This window comes from Parasteatoda tepidariorum, chromosome 3, assembly GCF_982258835.1.
Source record: "Parasteatoda tepidariorum strain Cologne lab strain chromosome 3, Ptep-v5.0, whole genome shotgun sequence".
Lineage (NCBI taxonomy): Eukaryota > Metazoa > Arthropoda > Arachnida > Araneae > Theridiidae > Parasteatoda > Parasteatoda tepidariorum.
The window spans coordinates 86,134,043-86,153,947 of NC_141757.1; the positions used below are offsets into that span (position 1 = coordinate 86,134,043).

At 31.7% G+C, this 19,905-nt stretch overlaps 2 protein-coding genes across 2 annotated transcripts in view; one reads left to right on the top strand and one right to left on the bottom strand.

Annotated features, from left to right (window-relative positions):
- On the bottom strand, positions 1-6,552 carry LOC107453485 (uncharacterized). Its single transcript, XM_016070346.4, has 2 exons — positions 6,441-6,552; positions 1-3,512 (listed from the first exon to the last, which is right to left on the bottom strand). The coding sequence occupies exon 2, from the start codon at positions 3,492-3,494 to the stop codon at positions 1,203-1,205; it is 2,292 nt and encodes a 763-aa protein (XP_015925832.3). The 5' UTR covers positions 3,495-3,512; positions 6,441-6,552; the 3' UTR covers positions 1-1,202.
- Positions 6,553-15,682: 9,130 nt separating this feature from the next.
- Positions 15,683-19,905, top strand: part of LOC107437141 (uncharacterized) — a 134,821-nt gene continuing 130,598 nt past the window's right edge. Inside the window, exons 1-2 of the mRNA XM_087159755.1 lie at positions 15,683-15,892; positions 18,348-18,479. Coding sequence (XP_087015881.1) covers positions 15,766-15,892; positions 18,348-18,479 — 259 coding nt within the window. The 5' untranslated portion in view covers positions 15,683-15,765. The remainder of the gene's footprint in view (positions 15,893-18,347; positions 18,480-19,905) is intronic.

The window sequence follows — 19,905 nt, forward strand, 5'->3', positions numbered from 1 at the left end:
TAAACGGTTTCTTTTTATGTTAATCAAGATCGATGTCAATACTTTGCATCTGGCTTTACGGTCAACTAGTAGTTGATTTGGCTTTCAAAATGTTACTTGTCGTCAATTTGTCACCGTTGTTAAGCAACAAACGTTCCTTTAGTGAAAACTGACTGAAGAGCGTGGATCACTTTCTTGTAAAAATTATTCCACCATTTTCAATTTATTTCAAAATAAAACAGCATCAAAGTCTGGAAAGTATATTTTGATTTCCTATAGTCCATTCTTGAAGACCACCATGATCTGTATTGATATAAATAAATTTTTGTATTAATTGATTTCAGCAAACAAACCGAGGCACCACTTTACGAATTTGTCAGCAAATTCAAATTTGTAACTTGTCAAAAAAGAAGCCACTGATTCCAAAAATATATATTAAAGCTCTGCCACTTCTTCTGGAGTAGAAGACCTGTAGTTGACAAATTTTTCAAAATATTCCCGTCTATGATTGCAAACGCTTTTTTCTCATAATAAATCTGAACAAATAGAAGAATCATCTTGATTGATTTCCAGTTTATTTGAACGTAGTCAAAATCCAAAAAATTATTGAATAATGGAAAAAAATATATTGATTAGTTAAATAATATTTGAATAAAGATTAAATTAAGTAATTTTGGTCTTTATTTCTCATTAATTAGTCAAGAATGCAATTAAAATGCGAAATTTCTTGAAATACTACTCAACAGTAATGGGAAGAGACTGCTGTAATCAATTACAACTGCTATTAACTACATATAAAAAGTACATGACATTAAACTACTTTAAATCTTAACCCCGTCATGATTGCATGTAATCATGATTACAAATTTATTACTAGTCTCAGTAACAAGTAACAATAAATTTTGACAAAAATTGCCCATGATTACTTGTAATCACAACAAAAATCGATTATAGGTGAACATGATCACAAGTAACCAAAATGTTTGTTAACAAGCATCGTGACTATAAGTAATCATAATGTACAATCACAAGCAATCATGATTATCAATGATCATAATTTAACGGTTTCAAGAACTCTAAAAACAAATAATTAAAACAAGCACACTTAAAATACTGAAAAATTGTAGAACCGTATGGATCGCATTCTCATAAAAGATACAAATTCATTTTATTATATTTAAAAATAAAATAGCTGATAAGTTTGAAAGAACAAAAACATTTTCTTATTTTCTGTTTTTGAATGCTTTCATGATTTCTACTGTTATATCACTATTTTTGTCAATACTGTCAGAATCCTCCTTGTATTCTGTGTTGTCGCCTTCAGCATGTTTGTCTAACATATAAAACAACGCCCACCTTTTATAGTCCGCAACAGTTTCGCTACAGTAATCCGAAAAAGGTTCGATGTTATCCAATTTGCATTTAAGTTTTACAGCTGTCCTTTTTGAGATAGAAAGCCATTTAATTAATTCATTCGGGTGGTAAAAATTAGGATAATCCTCATGCACAGCACGCACCAAAAATGCCATTCCTTTCTCAGAAGTCACAAATGAATTTTTGAAACGATTGACTTTATCGACAGAACCGAGGCACCACATTACGAATTTATGAGCAAATTCATATCTGTAATATTCTAAAAAAGATATTACTGATTCCAGGAACGTATTTTTAAATTCTGTTACTTCTTCTGGGGAACAAAAATTATAATTGACAAATTTCTCAAAATTTTCCCACCCTTGATTTTGAGCACTTAAATCCCATAATAAATCTGAACATATAGAAGAACCATCATCATCATCTACTTCGTGGATAAATGCTTTTTTGAATTTATAAATATCACCTTCATTTTCAAAATACCAATTCATGAAACGATCAATTAGATCATAATCACCCATGCAAACTAAAGACTTGTAGATTTTATTCTTGTCCAATATTTTCCCCTTAAATTCCCGAACTTCTTTTGCTGATTTAAAACTCCACGTGAATAGTGTTTCAATTGCTTGAAAATCATTTTCACATATCCAAGCTTTGCACAAATCCTGTCCGTACTCTACCATCACGCTGTACTTGAAGTGTTCGATGTCGTCACTTGAAGTCAGATACTTCGTCATTAAAGTGTCAATTAAACTCAGTTTGTTCGAACGCAAAGTCGAAAATAATCCATAACTCTTAATCATATTAAAAAGAATCTTTTTACTTTCTTTCTCAGTAGCGCATTTTAAAATCATACATATAGTTTCAACATCATCTACAGCAATAAAACGACATAAGAATATGCCTGAAGAATACTCTAAGAACTGAATCAATGATTTCTTTAATTTTAATGGGCTTTTCATCCAAATTTCCCTAAACACTTCAATTATAATTTCGTTCCCTTCTCTGATTTCCTCGAAAATACGTGGCATTATTTCAACAAAAGTATCCTCTGAAACGCAGTCCAATATTATACAGAATGTGGGCAAAAAGAATCTTTGCCATGGCCAATCATAAAATAAAGCTTTCAAAATTTTTTTTGAATGAGCTTGAAAAAACTCTTTTTGTTGATTTTTATCATTCAATTGTGATAACAAAAAACATAAACTATTCGTTTTATCGTTGCAGCTTAGATATTCATGTCTTTCCCAATCTGAATATTTACTTATGGCAAGGTTCAACCATTTTTCTAAGTATACAATTCTTTCATTTTCTTTCAGTTTATTCCAAAAATACTTGAGAGAGTATGGGTTTTTAGCAAAAATAGACAGTGAAATCATGTTTTGTTCAATACTAAGATCATTGTCATAGATGTTATCGACATCACTTTGCTTTAACTTGTCAAACAAATTTAGCAATTTGTTTTCCATAGAAGCAGTCCAATATGCAACTATGTGATAAGCATAATTTTTATAGATGTAATCAAGTTCATTCTTTTTGTCGGTTGATATCTTACCCCATAGATATGGGAGGCATTCTTCAAGGCAGTATTTACAGGCTAATTCATATAAGCAATTAAAATCTTTTTGCTGATCTCCATTATTAATGAGTTCTTTCAGAGATGTTACGTTATCAATTATTCCTTCCATTGTCCAGTACACTGAACCTCCCATTTTGAAGATATCATAAAATCTGCAATATCCTTTGTCCTCATTCGGAACAATTTCTCCATAACAGTAATATTCTTCGATTTCTTTTGCAAAACCTTTGAACAACTGCAATCCTATTGGTAGAAAAGTTTTTGAAACTTTGCATTTTAGTGTATGTGGCAAGACCATATCAGCAAGTTTTTTTAACACTCTATTTTCATATTCCTTGTAAATTTTCTCAGCTGACCAAGTTCTAGAATCGAAACCATAGCTTTCTGAATATTGTCTTATGTCTTCTTTTATATCTAATTCTGACCATAGTCTGCTAGCTGTAGACACTGCAGTTATATGTTGTAAAGTAGGTGGCTCTGATATATAACTAATGAGACATCCGTTTTCTGTGTGCTCCTCTGTGTCTTCTCCCTTGCTTTTTTTCCACATCATAAAACTCATTTTCCTTCCTTTTTATATCTGCAAAATATAGTGTTCAATATTGATAAAATATATAAAAGTAAATAAATATTATATTATAAATGAAATATAAGTAGTAAAATATGGTGAATCGTTTACATGCAACCTGATTAATATCTCTTACGCCTATACGAAATAAGCTTATATGAACTTTTTTTATACAAGAGTTTGATAATTTATAGAATTATTCCTCCATTTTTAATTGAAAATTGATTACAACTGATAATAATTTTTTATCAAAATTACACTGCTATTGCTTTCTTAGACACTATTTACTCTGAAATAACTTCAAAATAATTCAATAGTTCGAAAACAAGAATTAAAAAAATCTTCTTTAAAAAAAGTCTCATCCCAAATGTCTTTCTTATGGATCAAATACCTGGATTTAGTATGAAGTATATTAACAAGGTTTCATGAAAATCTTTATTTATCAGATCAGTATGAAACATTAAAAGATTTCAAAATAATAAGATTTAATAATTGCTTTCAACAACATTTCCAGAACTCGTCATGATAGGTCTCTTCTGGAATGTTTTTTAAATCATTGGTATAAGCTTCATGAACTTCGTCAGCTGACCAAATCGATGTCCTTTCATTGGACTCATCAAGTGTGGAAACAAAAGCTTGCATCGTAGAGTGGCTGCAGAACCGTTGGCAGTTAATATTGGTCAGTAGTTGAATGACGAACATGGTGAATTTGCAAATTTACAATCGCCCACTTTGTCCAGCTGGAACTTTTTTGAGTGTTTAATGCTTGCTTTAATTAATGTGCTAAACAAATGTAATTTAACTGTCTGACTTCAAGACTTTAGTCATACAGGTAGCATCACATTTCGTTGCAAATGTTCTCCAAAATTTTTAAAAATTAATTTTTGATTAGATATGTTTAATAAATTAAAATGTTTTAAAATAGGCTCTTTTTGACCAGATACATTACTTCCATTGAAATTCCCAGGTTTAAAAAACACGCAAGGCTCTTTCTGACTAATAGAAGGTTTACAATATTTGATATTGTCGTCCTGCCAGAACTTTTAGGAATGTTTAATGTCAGCTTTGTTAGAAACATTAACATGGATGAGTTCAAGAACTCAGTCACATGCATTGCTTCACACTTTCGTCGTTGATGGCATTCTACCACCAGTTTCATCGTTTATCTGCGTAAAACTTTCAAAAATTGAATTGCACCTGTGATAAATTCTGTCACAAGTTTCATTTCCCCCAAAAATTTAATTCTGTACCATTCAAAATTTAGTAAAAATTACACGAGCATTATTGGTGATCATCCCAATAAAAGCATCACTTCTGTCCTTATACAATCGTATTTCGGTGCATGATCGTTTATCGTAAAATATTATAATTGGTTATTGAATTTTGTGTGATGTAAAAATAATGTTTATAGAAAACTCCTTATCATTTTAAGTTTTTTCTAACTACAAAAGTAACTTAGGAAATTGCTTGAAATTTCTTAAATGTTTAAGATATTCGCAAATCGGACTTTTTATTAGATTCACAACAAAATTATGAAAATTTGTTTTACTTGTGCAGTATCAAACTGCTCTAAGTATTTATATATTAGTGCAGTTTTCAAAGAATTTTTTTCAAATTTTAAAAAATACTATTTTGTAATTAATTTTAAATTGCCCAAATTTTTTTTCGTATTGAATATTTTTAAAGTTATGGCAAAAACTAAGAAGTAAGCAAAAACTAAGAAAAACAAAATGAAATTTTTATAAAAAAAAGTCCGTATTTCTATAAATATTTAAGTCTGACTTACGAAATTTTATGTAATTATTTCAAATAATAACCAAAATAATTTTTGAAAGTTATAAATGTATTGCTACATTTTGGACATAGGGCGTTCAAAATCAATATTTTCCTTTTGTAATTCATTGTTGGTCCCTCAAACCTTTAAAATCTTAAAACTTTATTTATAAGTATCAGAAATTGCATGATCGAAAAATTTCCGAATTTATAAAATGATTCTTTAAGTATCTCGTGAGAAATATGAAGAAAAGTTATTAGTATAAAAGTGTTTCCATTATTTTGTCCATCCCTCTGTGTTTTTGACTTAATTTTTGATGACGTTTTTTTGAAAACCGTGTATTTAGATTTGCAATTATGTGGGGGCCTTAGCAGAGCATTTGGCTATCAAATTAATCTGTATATCAATAGTCTTACAACTAACAGATAATCCTGCAAGATTATTGTAAAAATACAAACTCAACATTGAACATTTTTCGGAATCTTAATCTTAAAAATAATCAAAATTTATATTAAAAAAAAATTCGATTATTGTTTAAGAAAGCAATAGAAAGGCAATAATTCAAAACACTTTCAAAGCATTTTGAATTTTTCAAAATAGGAAAAGACAAAAAGTGAAAAAGGAAAATAAAAATTTCAAAATTTTCGAATGCTTGCCTAAATTATCCTAAAAATGAAAGGTAGCAATAGAGAAGAATTCGAATGCAAAATTACACAGTATATCTATATTATTCATATCAATATTATATTATATATTATTCATATTAATATTATATATATATGTAACGTAAAAAGCTTATATTATTTCCCTGCTCGGTCCGACTGCATCATTTTACATATATATATATATATATATATATATATATATATATATATATATATATATATATATATATATATATATATATATATATATATATATATATATATATATATATATATATATATATATATATATATATATATATATATATATATATATATATATATATATATATATATTATATATATATATATATATATATCATGTATCAAAATTATTATCAATTAGAGAAACTCAACACTTAATATTTTTTAAATCTTAAAATCTGAAAAAAAAAACTTAAATTATGATTTTAAAAAACAAATGCTTATTGTTTAAGAAAGTAATAAAGAAGCAATAATTACCTTTTAAAGCCTTTCTGAATTTTTCAAAATGGGAAGATATTTTTACGTGGTAAGGTATCAAAATGTGAAAATAGAATGAGAAACTTTTAAAAATGTCGAATGCTGATTTAAATTATCTTAAAAATAAAAAGTAACAATCGAATTTGGCTTCCAATTTACGCTGTATATCAGTAGTTTCACAATTAACAGATATCTTCCTTTATCTGTAATTTACGGGAAATAAAATGTATTGCTTGAATCTTTTTTTTTTATTTATTATTTTTATCAACATTATCGTTGAAGAAGTTTTAATAGGTGATTGAAAAAATGAAATAAGTGTTGAATAAATGGACGCCTGATATGCATTACAATAATATCAAGTTACAATAATTTCTTCTTGTTATGTTCTTAGTTTTCTCCACTTTTTTTATTTATTTATTTAAAACTGTTATCTTCATAAATTTTAAAATAACAATGTATATATACTTGTTTTGTGAATTCTCATATTTTAACCTTAAGTTATTTTCCTAACAAAAATTAGAATTTATTTTACTCATTTCTAGTTTAAATTTACTTACCTATTTTTTTCTCGACTTTTAAACTTATGTTTAAGAAAAATGTAATTTTATTATAAAAGATGAATTAGAGTAATTATAAAATAGTGAAATATACGGAAATGAGCATTTGTCATTCAGAATAATGCATTAAAACTAAAGAATAATTATTCAAATTACTCTTGAATAATAAGTAAAATTTCGTTCATTAGTCAGAAATATTTTGCATAAGGATAAAATTATTCTATATGAACTATCTTTATTTCTCATTCATTAGTCAAGAATAAATTCAAAATGAATAATTTCTTGAAAAAATACTGCTCAATAAAAATGGGTGCGACTACTGTAATCGATTACAACTGTCATTAACTACAGATAAAACTATATAGCGATAAACTATTTGTAATCATTATTACAAGTACTCTTGAAACAATTATTTCTGATCATAAGTGGTTATTATCGCTTGCAATCAGAACAAGAAGCGATTATAGGTGACAAGTACACTGGTGTGCAAAACTTAAGCAACAAGTGCGTTTTTTGTCATAACTCTACAAGAAATCATCCGATTAACATGAAATTTGAATATGACGTACTTTATTTTGTACTTAAACGATGGTAAAAGAATAATGGAGCAGAAATGAATATAAAGCTTAAAGTAGGGTATGGAACAAAAAAGGCTTTATTTGACATATAGTGGCGTTACACATGATTGCCTGAAGAAGCGTAAGTACAACTGGCAGATGTTCCCTAGTATGGGATATGCCCTCCCCTTACTGTAATTGTTGCTTGGCATCGTCTCTCCATGCTAAGCACCAGATTACCCAGGAAATCTTGCGGTAAACGTCTGCATTCCTCCTTTAACGCATTTTTCAGCTGATGGGTGTTACCAGGAGGATACTGTCGTGTCGCAAGACGTCTCCCTAATGCATCCCACGCATGCTCTATGGGATTTAGATCTGGAGAGTAAACTGGCCAATCCATTCGTGTGATATCTTCACTTTCTAGTAGCTCTTTAACATTAGCAGTACGGTGGGGCCCGGCATTGTCATCCATAAAAATGAAGTCTGGTCCAATGGCCCCTCGGAACAGACGCACATGGGGTAGGATTACCTCATTGCAGTAGCAGTCTCCAGTTACAGAACCTCGGTCGAAGATCTCAAGTCCGCCCGTTCAACATAATGCCACCCCAGACGACAACTCCAGGACCACCGTAACGATTTCTTTCCGCGATGTTATTGGGATGAAATTGAGCTCCAACCTCTCTCCAGATCAACTGACGTTGAGAATCGCTTGTAGCACTAAAACGACTCTCATCTGTGAAGAGGACGCGACTCCATTGATGAGGTGTCCAGGTTTCGTGTTCTCTGTACCACTTTAAACGGTGCCGCCGATGGCTAACTTTTAAAGGTATGCAGCGCTTAGGACGTCTAGCAAAAAAGCCACCTTTGTGAAGGCGTCTGGCCATTGTAAATCTTGATACTTGTCGTCCTGTGGCTGTGCACAGTTGCTGAGAAAACGGCTGACTGAAAATGGTTTCTTTTCGCCTGGAGGACAATGTAACGGTCATCTCTTTGTGTTGGTTTCCTTGGACGTCCACCACCAACCTTCCGAACAGCTGTACCAGTAGTTTTAAAGGCATTCCAAGCATGAGAAACAACACTTTTGTTGATCCCGAACTCTTCGGCGACACTGGTCACACTACGCCCCTCCTCAAGCTTCCCAATCATTCTTCCTCGAGTAAAGTCGTCTAAATGATTTCTTGAAGACTTTTACAAAACAAATCACTTGCACTTGCAGCGAATGTCTTCAACTACGGTGCTCTTCATCCTTTCATCACAGATTTGACTCTGCTCGCCGACCCACAAGGTTTACATACACTTACATCACCTACGACGTTTTATTTCTAAAATTTGCACACAAATAATCTTTCTACTGAATTACGTGCATATTATACTGCAATTTCAATACTTTGTTGGGGAGCTGTGGCTGAAAAACCACTTGTTGCTTAAGTTTTGCACACCAGTGTAGTTAATGACAAGTATATAATGACAAGTATTACAAGTAGTCTTAGTAACAAGCAACAATTACTTCTGATAAAAAGCGATTATTATCTCTTCTAATCGCAACAGGATGCGGTTATAAAGTGAACATGATTGCAAGTAACCTAAATCTTTCTTTGCAGGTTATGGTGACTGTATGTTATCATAATGTACAGTCCGAAGCAGAAAAAAAGATATCACATGTAGCCAACCAAAAGATATTGGCCCACTTTCATTCTAATGATCGGATTTTTCACATACTAAGTGCCAATCTTAATGGTTTTTTGAGGTGATCTCAAATATGCTAATTGCTTAGTGCTAACTAATAATTAAGTTACGAAACTGGACATAAAAACGTACTTTCTCTGAATAAACTTATATTTTCCTTACATATTTGGATTTTTATAATCTTTAAAATATGGGGCGTAGCCACAATCTGGGAAAATGTGGTCCCCATAATTTGGTCAGGAGAGCGATTCAAAGTTTGGAAACCGAAACTGTTGCACCTTGTTCGTAACACAGCGTTTGCTGTTAGGGCGATTTCAATTGTATCATGAAAGTAGATATTATTTAGCAAACCGAATTAACATAAAATGACTGTTAGTTATTATCAGTGATAGTCACATTTATTGACGCCTGGTGGCTGAGTGGTATCGCTTCGCGCTCCCGTGCCACAGGTCCCTGGTTCGATCCTCGGGCCGGGCAAGGTTGACTCAGCCTTTCATCCCTTCAGTGGGGGATGAAAGGCTTTCATCCTTTCACCCGGGTCGATAAATGAGTACCAAGCATGCTTGGGAACTAAACACTGTGGGTTTCGCGTTCGACTGACCCACCTAACCGGAACATCTGCTCCTGCACCCCAGAGCCCAAAGGTCAAGAAAACAGAGATGGGCACAGTAGGCATTGGCCCTCTATGAGCTGTCGCGCTGCTGAGTTTTGTATAATTTAGTCACATTTATTATTACTATTGGTGTCATTTTTATTATGTAGCCTAGTACTATGGATGGTGTTTTCTACACTAGGGAACGTTGCAAGCTCCATACCGCCAATACTTCCGGGTTACTGTTTCCGGTGTATTTTAAAGCCATTTGGCTCACAGCTTGATCATTGTGCTTTGAGATTCTTTCAAACGTGGTATTTGATTACTTATTACTTGTGTTTACAATGCTAACAATACTTGTATTTACAACGCTTAAGGTGCTATCACTAACGTAAGATGGTGCACAGCTTTCAACAAGAACAAACAGCAATAAACAAATGGAAAAAGGCCAAATCAGGATTGACAAAAAAGCGGGTTATTCAAAATCTAACAACCATGTCACCTTTTTTAACAATATATCTATAAATAACAAAAGCAAATTTTCATTTCAAACTCACCAGAATTACTTAATAACATTAATATCTTCTGAAATACATCAGATTTAAACTCAGAAATTATCTAATTTATTTCTTTTATTGAAAACAAAATTATCCGTTTGAAAATATCGCCTAGCAGAATAAGCTGTAGTAAGCAGTTGCAAACTTTCTAACAGGAACTAAAGTAGGTATTGATCTAGAGATTGTTATTGTTTACATTTATATTAAAAACACCATCCATAGTCATATTTTTTACTTTAATTAAAAAAAATCACGTTCATTCAGAGAAAAGGTGTTCTTGTGTTTAATTTCGTTATCTGAAATATCGTTTGCACAAATTAATTAGCGTATTTGAGGTTAATCATTTGAATCATAAAGATAGACACTTATAGTTCCTGAAATTCCGATCATTTGAACAAAAGTTATTCAAGGTAATGCCCGCATTTTTGCAAACTGTACATCGAAATAGTTGCATCTTGTTTTTAACAATGCGTTCGCTGTTAGGGGGATTTTCCTTGTGTAACGTAAGAAGATATTGTTTAAAATCTAAAATCAGGCAAATATCGAAAGAAAAAGGACACTAAGCACAATCAATACGTCAACCAATCCACTTCTGCTGCTCCGAAGAAGATGGATTGTAACGTAAAAGTGTCTCTTCACGCTTCCGGTGAAGAATTTATACTAGAATGACCTTCTGTATGACTTGACGTTTAATTACAAAATTTTTCAACCATTTATAATGTCTATTAATTTTATCTCATGGAATTGTCGTGGTATAAGAAATAAGCTTTTAGATATCAGGGATATTATTTGTAAATATTAGCCTGTATGTTTCGCTCTGCAGAAAACTCATTTAATGTCATCTCATAGTTTTAAATTGCGTAATTACTCTTGCGCTCCCGACAAAATTTCGATTATGGAAATCATCCTCATGGCGGCGTAACAATTTTAACTTCAAAAGCTTTTCAATCAGCTCACCTTTCATTATCAACCTCATTACAGGCTACCATAGTTCAAATCCATAAAATTGTTCTCCTCTCAGTCTGTCTATCTACCTCGTCATGTACCCATTTCTCAAACAGATTTCAACTCACTGATAGTTCAGTTACCTTCGCCTTTTATTTTGCTCGGAGATTTTAATAGTCATAGCGAATTGTGGGATAGTTCCGCCTCCGATGACTGGGGGCGTAAAATCGAACAACTCATCCATGACCATAATCTCTGTTTGCTTAATAAAGGCAAAGAAAGTTACTTTAATCCACCTAGTGGAATGTCTCATTCCATTGATCTTGCATTACGTTCACCCACTATCTTACCTTCTATAAACCTTTCTGCGAGTTAAAATCTTCCCAACAGTGATCAATTTCCCCTCATTGTATCATATTTTGCTTCTGTTCCCATGAGTTCATGACCATCAACTTTCATATTTCATCGAGCTGGATATGGAGAATATGATAACTCGTAATACTATAAGTGCTGCTGTTAATAATGTTACATCTGTAATTTTCCAAGTGGCAGAAGAAAATATTCCAAAGTCGTCAAGTTCACTTCCTTGCCACCGCAAGTCGAAGTGGAATGAGGAATGCGCAGCTACCTACAAAGAGCAGTGACGCTTGTGGAACATCTTCCGCCGTTACCCTTACACTCTTAACCTTATAGCCTTTAAATGGGAAAAAACTATATCACGAAAGATCAGACGCAAAAGTCAAAGAGAATCTTGGTCCCATTATGTCTCGTCCATAACATCTTCTACATCTCCCAGAGAAGTCTGATCGAGAGACAAGCGAGTTAGCGGCATATATCACGAATTTCAATTTCCGATATTTCAGAACCGGTACCATTTACTTTTCTCCTGCAGACGTTTGTAATATGCTTGATGATGCATTTGCTGCTGTCTCGAGAGTTACAGTAAATCGTTTCAACACCATAAGCAGAACGTCGAAAGGAATAATATAATTTTCAAATCGCGACGCCTCTGTCAATATAACAGTGATTTTAGATTTACCGAATTACAGAGAGCACTGTATCGAAGTAAAAACACAAGCCCCGGTCTCGATGGTATTACGTATAACATGCTCCCCGTAAATGAGGTAATGACAAGGTATGTGTAAGCTTGTTACAATCAAACCACTAGGCCTATACTTTGCTGCTTTTGATGTGGAAAAAGAAAACACGGTATCAGGGGCAACTTCATACGCTTCAAAATATTTTACTTATTGTGCGTTACCTGACGTTCAGTGAAAGTTTTCCAAGCCTTAGTTGCTTTTTTAATTGTATTACAAAATTTAAGAAATCTAAGAACATACCATCGCGATACCGACCCGACAGCTAATTTACATTCCAGCGGCTTTTAGCGACTTGCACTTATTTTTGAAGATTTTTCTCTTGGTTGTAGTTGGTCACAATTATATTGCAATCTTTTATTTCTTTTAGAATTTGTAACCCAAACTGAAAAAGAAAAAAAAATTAATAATTAAGTTTTTTCTCGTTAAATTTTTATTTGAGATGCCAAATAGGTTTATTATTAGTTTATTGGAATCACATACATTTGCAGGCTTGTGTGCTCAATTTAGGCTTATAAACCTTTGTCATATAAAAGGACATATAGCATAATAAGAAAGACAGCACGAAGACACATTCATGGTAACAGCGGGATTCGAACCCGCTACATCCACGCTTTGCACCGCTCGGCCAGGGAGACCCCATTAAACGTGAGAGCTGGTCGTTAAACGCTGTATTGAGGAATCGCGACCCAGCATTCTCCTCACTTTTCAAATTATTATTGGCTTTTTTTCGAAATTAATTGGAATATTTTAGACAAAAATTCCTATTTTATCATTCAAAACATAAACAATATACACACCAAAAATTATTTTTTTAAAACATTCCTCATGTTCATGCAGTTAGAATTTTTAATCATTCCTCTTCAATAGTCCCTTTCATGTGTGTAACACGTTCCAGACCCCCAAAATAGAAGTATTGTTCGTTACTTTGATATTTAAGCATTATTTCAAATGAAATACATAATGAGATTTTTGTATTCGTATAACAAGATTATTCAGTTCGGAGCCGCGGAACTAATTTTCTTTGAATGAGAATCAAGAATTCAGAGCAATTTTCTCTAAGAGAGCAAGTTCGGTGAGCAAAAATATTATCCTGAATAACTTTTGCTCTAATGATCAAGTTTTCACTGGATAATAAAATTTCTAAAAAGCCTTTTTAAACCTTCATTTCTCTAAAATTATTCGGCCGATTATGTTCAAGGTTTGAGTTTGTCATTTAAAATAATATAGCATAAAATAGCGTAAAATTTGTATTCCATACAATTCAAAATTTTTCGACAATTATTAAATAAATTGATAAATAATTACTGAAAATAATTTTTAAAGTTTTATTTCATTTGGATAAACACATTTCATAAAAAAATATTTCATAATCAAAAAATTTTCGATTTACTTAACTCCTCAAAATGTAACGAAATACGCAAAAAGTAAATTTAACATTAAAGGGACCAAACTTTCCACTCTCCTTGAACTAATGGGACTATATTTTCCAAATTGTGGTTACTCCGTCCTATACTTTGATGTTCAAAATTCCAAATCGTCGGAAAAAAGGCGTGTTTATTCAGAGGAAGTTCATTTTAATACCCTTAAAATATTATCGGCGATAACTAATTTGTTTATCTGAGATAAGGCATTTAAATTATTAGTATTGATAGTAGTTTGCGTAAATCCAATTTTTCGAGCAAAGACAGAAGTTGAAGTCGGTGAGGTGTTATTCAAGTTATTAAACTTTTCAGTAAATATGAATGAAACCTGTAGAAATTAAGCAACTATCTTCAGAAATTCTTCTTGCGCCCACTGTTTTAAAAACATTATTAACTTATTATTTTAATGGTCTTATAAAATTAAGCTGATTTGACGCAATTTCCAAAATTGTAGCTTACAATTTATCCCCCCCTACACATAATTTAATGATTTAGAACACACATAAATTGAAAAACAATCGTATTCTAATCAAAACAAACCTGTTACGATAATTATCAAATTGTAAACCATATAAACTTTCCTAAATTTGCGAAAAAACAATAAAATAGGTTTTAAAAATAGCAAAAAGTGTAGCTATGAACTTCAAAGTCAAAGACAACACTTTCAGCATCTGTTACAGCTTTATAACGTGGTGTCTGTATCAGAAGAGAAGAGCTGCATGCCTGCCTTTCTCCTATGTGTATAGTTTTGCAATCCATCGAAAGAAACTTTTTTAAAAGAATTACGATGCTGCTTCCCATCAGATATATATATTCAAATAAATGTAATTTATATCAGCATTACCTTAACCTACCAGTAGTTTTTAAACGTTTTTCACATTCTCTTAAAGCATTTTTCTGTTAGAAGAAAAATAAATAAACTGTTACATTGGCGTCGCTTGCAGGGGGGTTGGTGGGGACTAGTCCCCCTCAATAATTAGAAATCTCTAAAAGTCCCCCTCAATAATTCAGACAAATAAAGAAAATGTTTATGAATCATCAATTGTTGTTATATGCCATTAAGGCAAGGGAATGAGCTTCGTTTTGTTTTCCAGTGGCTATGGCTAAGAATTCGACTTCTGCTACACACATACGTCACACCCCGTTTACAGGGGGACCCTATTATATCTCCATTCATTCATTCACAGATAGTAATTTTGATCTGAACCAGAGAACGATCAATCTCCAATTCAGTACCCCGAGAGGTATGATTTGTTTTAAGAACATGGAGGACTTTGTGACCCGAATAATTTAATGGGCGCCAGTCACCATTTACTACAAGGGGAGTCTTCGATTGTATCATATGTGTCCTCTATTTAAATTTATCAAAATTAAAGACAAGAAAGAGATAAAGAAATTTTTTTCCTCAGATATAAGACTTTCTTATGAGTAAAAATTTTGTTTCTTATTTCAGTTTAGTTTCTTACTTAAATTTTGTTTCTTAAATTAAATTTAGAGAACTTTTGTAACTATGTCCAGTATTCCAGCATTTCGTCCCTCTCAAAAATTGGATGCATGCGACGCCCATGAACTGATAAGTTACATAACAATTGCATAAATACAAACAACTATCGTAATATTGACATAATACTAGCATTATTCAATCACATATTTCTTTCCTATTCAGTTATTCGATCTCAATTTTCCATGAAACACAGAATGATGTATTGATTCATTTTAAATATCTCAAATTGCTATAGCATAACGAATCAAATTCGAAAAGTTATTCAATAACATGATCTCCTATTTCACAGACGGTCGCTGAATTCCAAATACCAACATTACAGAATAGTCTGAATTATTTGTAACGGCTTGATTTTCACGAAACATTACAAAACGACACAGGTTTTTTTAATTATTGTTCTTGTAGTATGTTTTGCGTGGTTTATAAAGAACGATTTCTTCAAACTTTTGATACTCAAATTAGTTTTGAGCATATGGACAGAATGAACTATTTGACTATTGTTGCAGTTTTAGTGGTGGTTTTAGACAGATCTTGTAAGCATAAAACCTTTTATTTATATTTTATTTTATAACCGCCGTTCAACAGCCGACACAATTTTTTAGTTTTCTACTATTAATGTTTAACTCCGTAGCCTTGTAATTTTGAACTCAATCCAGAAAACAAGGACACTCCTGGATTAAGTATTTGGAGATATTTGCCTTCGCGGAAATCTTTTTGGTGCAACTATCCCACGTTTGCGTTACACGAAGAGGAAAACCTCCCACGGTTAGTCTGATTTTAAGGGGACTCTAGCCCATGATCCGTCTACCACTGAGAAAATTTTGCATCAGCGATGTGATCGGTGAGAGCCGGATGCGGTATTAGTTTCGACTCGCCATCGCTGGGATTCGAACTCGGGTTACCTCATTGGGAGGCCATTCTGTGAGCCACAACAGCACTTTCATTTGTATTTAAAAATACCTCACCACATAATAATGTTAATTTTAATGTCCAGCAATTTTTTTAAGCAGACCTATCGAATTCTCAGAATGATAGTCGAAGATTTTACCCAACCACAAAAGCCAGAGATGTATTTCAAATACTAATTATGTTTTAACGTTTGGATTAAAACGATATTGCTCACCACGACGTTAAAACATTTCAAACAAGTAAGTGAGTCATTGTAAGCATGATAAATGCCGGCAAAATTGTTTATTTATGATGTTTTTGCTTAGTCAAAATGGATCTATAAATAAACATTTGTTCGTTCAAATTGCATTTTGTTTAGGAATCATTTTTTAATAGTCATGTGTGTTATTGGAAAATATTGTATAATCAATTATCTATGGAAATGACTTTAATTAAAATAACAGTTATATGAGTCTTTAGTTAAGTTCTAAATTTCAAAAATGCAAGCTTTGCTTTAAGTTGTAAACAGCAGGGAATGGGTAATTCAATAAAAAAATTATTGTCTTGAGCATCATTATCGGCAGAACTGCTTAACTTAGTTTTAAGATATTACTCTCATTCACTACCATTCGCCAATCCTTAACAAATGTATTCTAAGCAAGTTAAATTTTCGAAAAGCATTTACAAGTTCATCTGTAAAGGATAAACATCAATGAATATGTATAATTTGCTTATGAACTTAGGAAATTATTTTTATATACAGATTGTCTCTAAAATATCTCACCAAAAGTGAAGACTGTGGAACTGATGATTTAAATGCGCTATTTTTACAATGAAGTAGAAAATAAAATAGTTAACTCAAAAGGGACATCTATGTATTACCCTTGTATTAAACAAAGATAAAGGATACTCGATTTAATGTTAATCCAAAAAAATAATAAAAGACGTTTTAATTTTAAAAAAAATAGAAAAAAGTTTTAATTAAAGGGATTTTCTTTTTTGGAGCTATCAAATTTGAACGAAATGGGATGAATTTTTTCTTAGAAATGGTAATTTAAAAACAAAAATTTAGATAATTTCTTAAAAATTAACTTTAATGATTATATTTTTTTTCTTAAACTATATTGTTTAAAAAAGAACCTAGTAAAAATTTCTTTTTAAAACTTATTAAAGCTGCAAAATTTGTATGAAGCATCAGTTTCAAAATTTACCTTGTTTAATTCAGTTTTTATTTTAAGTCACAAACATTTTGTCCACAAACGTTTGATTTGACCATTTGATAGAGCTAAATGTGATGCTTGACTTATATTTTAGTCATTTATGGGATAAGTGCATTTTAGTTTAAATAACAGGTAAGTGTAATTTGTCCATGAGTTCTCTATATTTCAATATTTTGCTTTTTCTAAAAATCGATCCGGATTTGTTTGCTACGCATATTTAATTTTACAAAAAAATAAATAAAATAAAATAAAAACAATAAAAAAAATTTTACACTTGTAACGAGTAATACCACGAAACTCAATTTGTTTATCAAATAAATAAATATTTTGCATAAAACGCGAAAATAATTTTTTTGATACTGGAGTATATTAATGTAAACTGATAAAATGCTTAATTTATTTACTACAAAATGTTTGACTTCATTTAAACTAATAACTTATTGTAAATGTACTTTCTATGCAAATAATATTTTTTCTTAATTCATCAATAAATTATGCCAGACAACTGATCAATAATTCCTCAACTCTGATATGTAATAACACATAAAATAAATACCATTGGAGTGTTGTTTATGCAACTCTAAGTCACAAGCTCTTTTTATTTTTTACACAGGTTTCATTCACAAGTAAAAATATCAAAGTATTAGCGCAGTTCTATCTAAAACACTTTTATATGTTGTTATATGTTATAACTTGTTAAGATATATCCAAATAACGAAACTTATCGATTGTATTTATAAAATATTTTCCAAAGCGCGGCAATGTTAAAAAATAATTTTTATCCACCATTTGTTATCATTCATGACTATACGGTACACAAAAGTATCTATAAGTGATTATTGCACGGAATTATTATTCATTTATGTTGTTTCATTTTTAGGTGAAGTTTTTGCACAATATCCACCATTCTGCTCTCCTCCAAGATGTCCTCCGGGATGTTTCGTTCAACGGACTTACTCTGGACCTTGTCCTGGGTGTGACTGCCCACCTCCACCGCCTTTCATGCCACCAGGTCTTTAAAAGATATTTTATTTCTGTACTTATTCCTCTTAAGTACTTATACTTCTATACATATTGTCCTTGCATTCATACCCTTTGAGTACTTATGTACTTATTGTTCTTGCACTTACACCTCTTAAGTACTTCTACAATTATTATCTTTGCACTTATTCCTCTTGAGTACTTATACTTCTGTAATTAGTGTTCTTGCACCCTTTCCTATATTCCTTGTTTTACCATTACCGGTTTTAATTGATTCCCAGAATCTTTAACAAATATATATTTTTTAAAATATTTTTTCTTGGTTTTGATGAAACAATTTCAGATGCTCTTGTCTCTGCCGAGTGTCATCTCTACAGCTCACAATAAATGCTTTTGCAAAACGATTTCATGCTAAATCTTTCTTTTATTTACATTTTTATTTTTTATTATTTTTTTTATTTCCAATGGCGCATTAAAAGACAATTGAGCATCAAAAAGATAACTATAGATCTATAAATAAGAGGAAGCAATCCAGTAGCGTTCCCAGACAGATTTCCGAGGGAGAGCGAGACTCCTAGACAGGTGAGGCAAGTCCATTACCTCGTGGAGATCACACAATGTACAAAAGGGATCATGAACCACGTCGATGCGACATAGATGTTTTTTCAGGCAATCGTGGCCAGTTATCAGACGAAACATGGCGGCAGATTTCATCCTACGCCACTGAGGGACATTGAAAATCTGTTTAAACCGTGGTTTATTGGAATTACGATTTTCCAGTTCTTCATGAAAAGAGGCCCTGAAGATGTTCTTTATGAGACTTTTGACATTATAGAAAGGGAGTCTGGAATTAGATCTCTGTTCACGCCAAATCTTTAAAGCAATATAACTTCTTTTGTGTTAGATACTGTAGTCTGAAGAGAAGGAAAGTGTCATTTTAAAAAGTGAGGAAATACGTGATTACCTAGTAACTGTGAGGGAAGGGTATGCGTAGACAAAATATTTACAAAGACATACATAAATTAATTATTTAAAACTGATCTTTCAAATTTATCGGATGTCAGAATTAAAATTCTGTTAGGAGATCTTGCGAAAAGCATATTTGGCTATAAGTTATAGCCCGGACTTTGATGACCTAAAAAATCCCAATTAATGCCTTTAAAAAGTGCAAAAAATGCCCTTAAAAATGCAAAAATTGAGCTAAAAATGCCTTATGACATGACTTAAATAAAGTAAAAATATTGAACTAAAGCAATGTTTTACTCTTTAAAATTGTTATGAGTCATTTCAAAAAATATAAAGTAAGGCAATACTTGTTCTACGTTCATTAAAGTTTGAAAAATATGTTTTATATCCTAAAATAACGAAAAAAAAGAAAAATATATTGACTCCAAGACATTTTCATTTTGTATAGAAACTTTAATGAATATAGCAACTTCCATCTCTTAGATCGGACG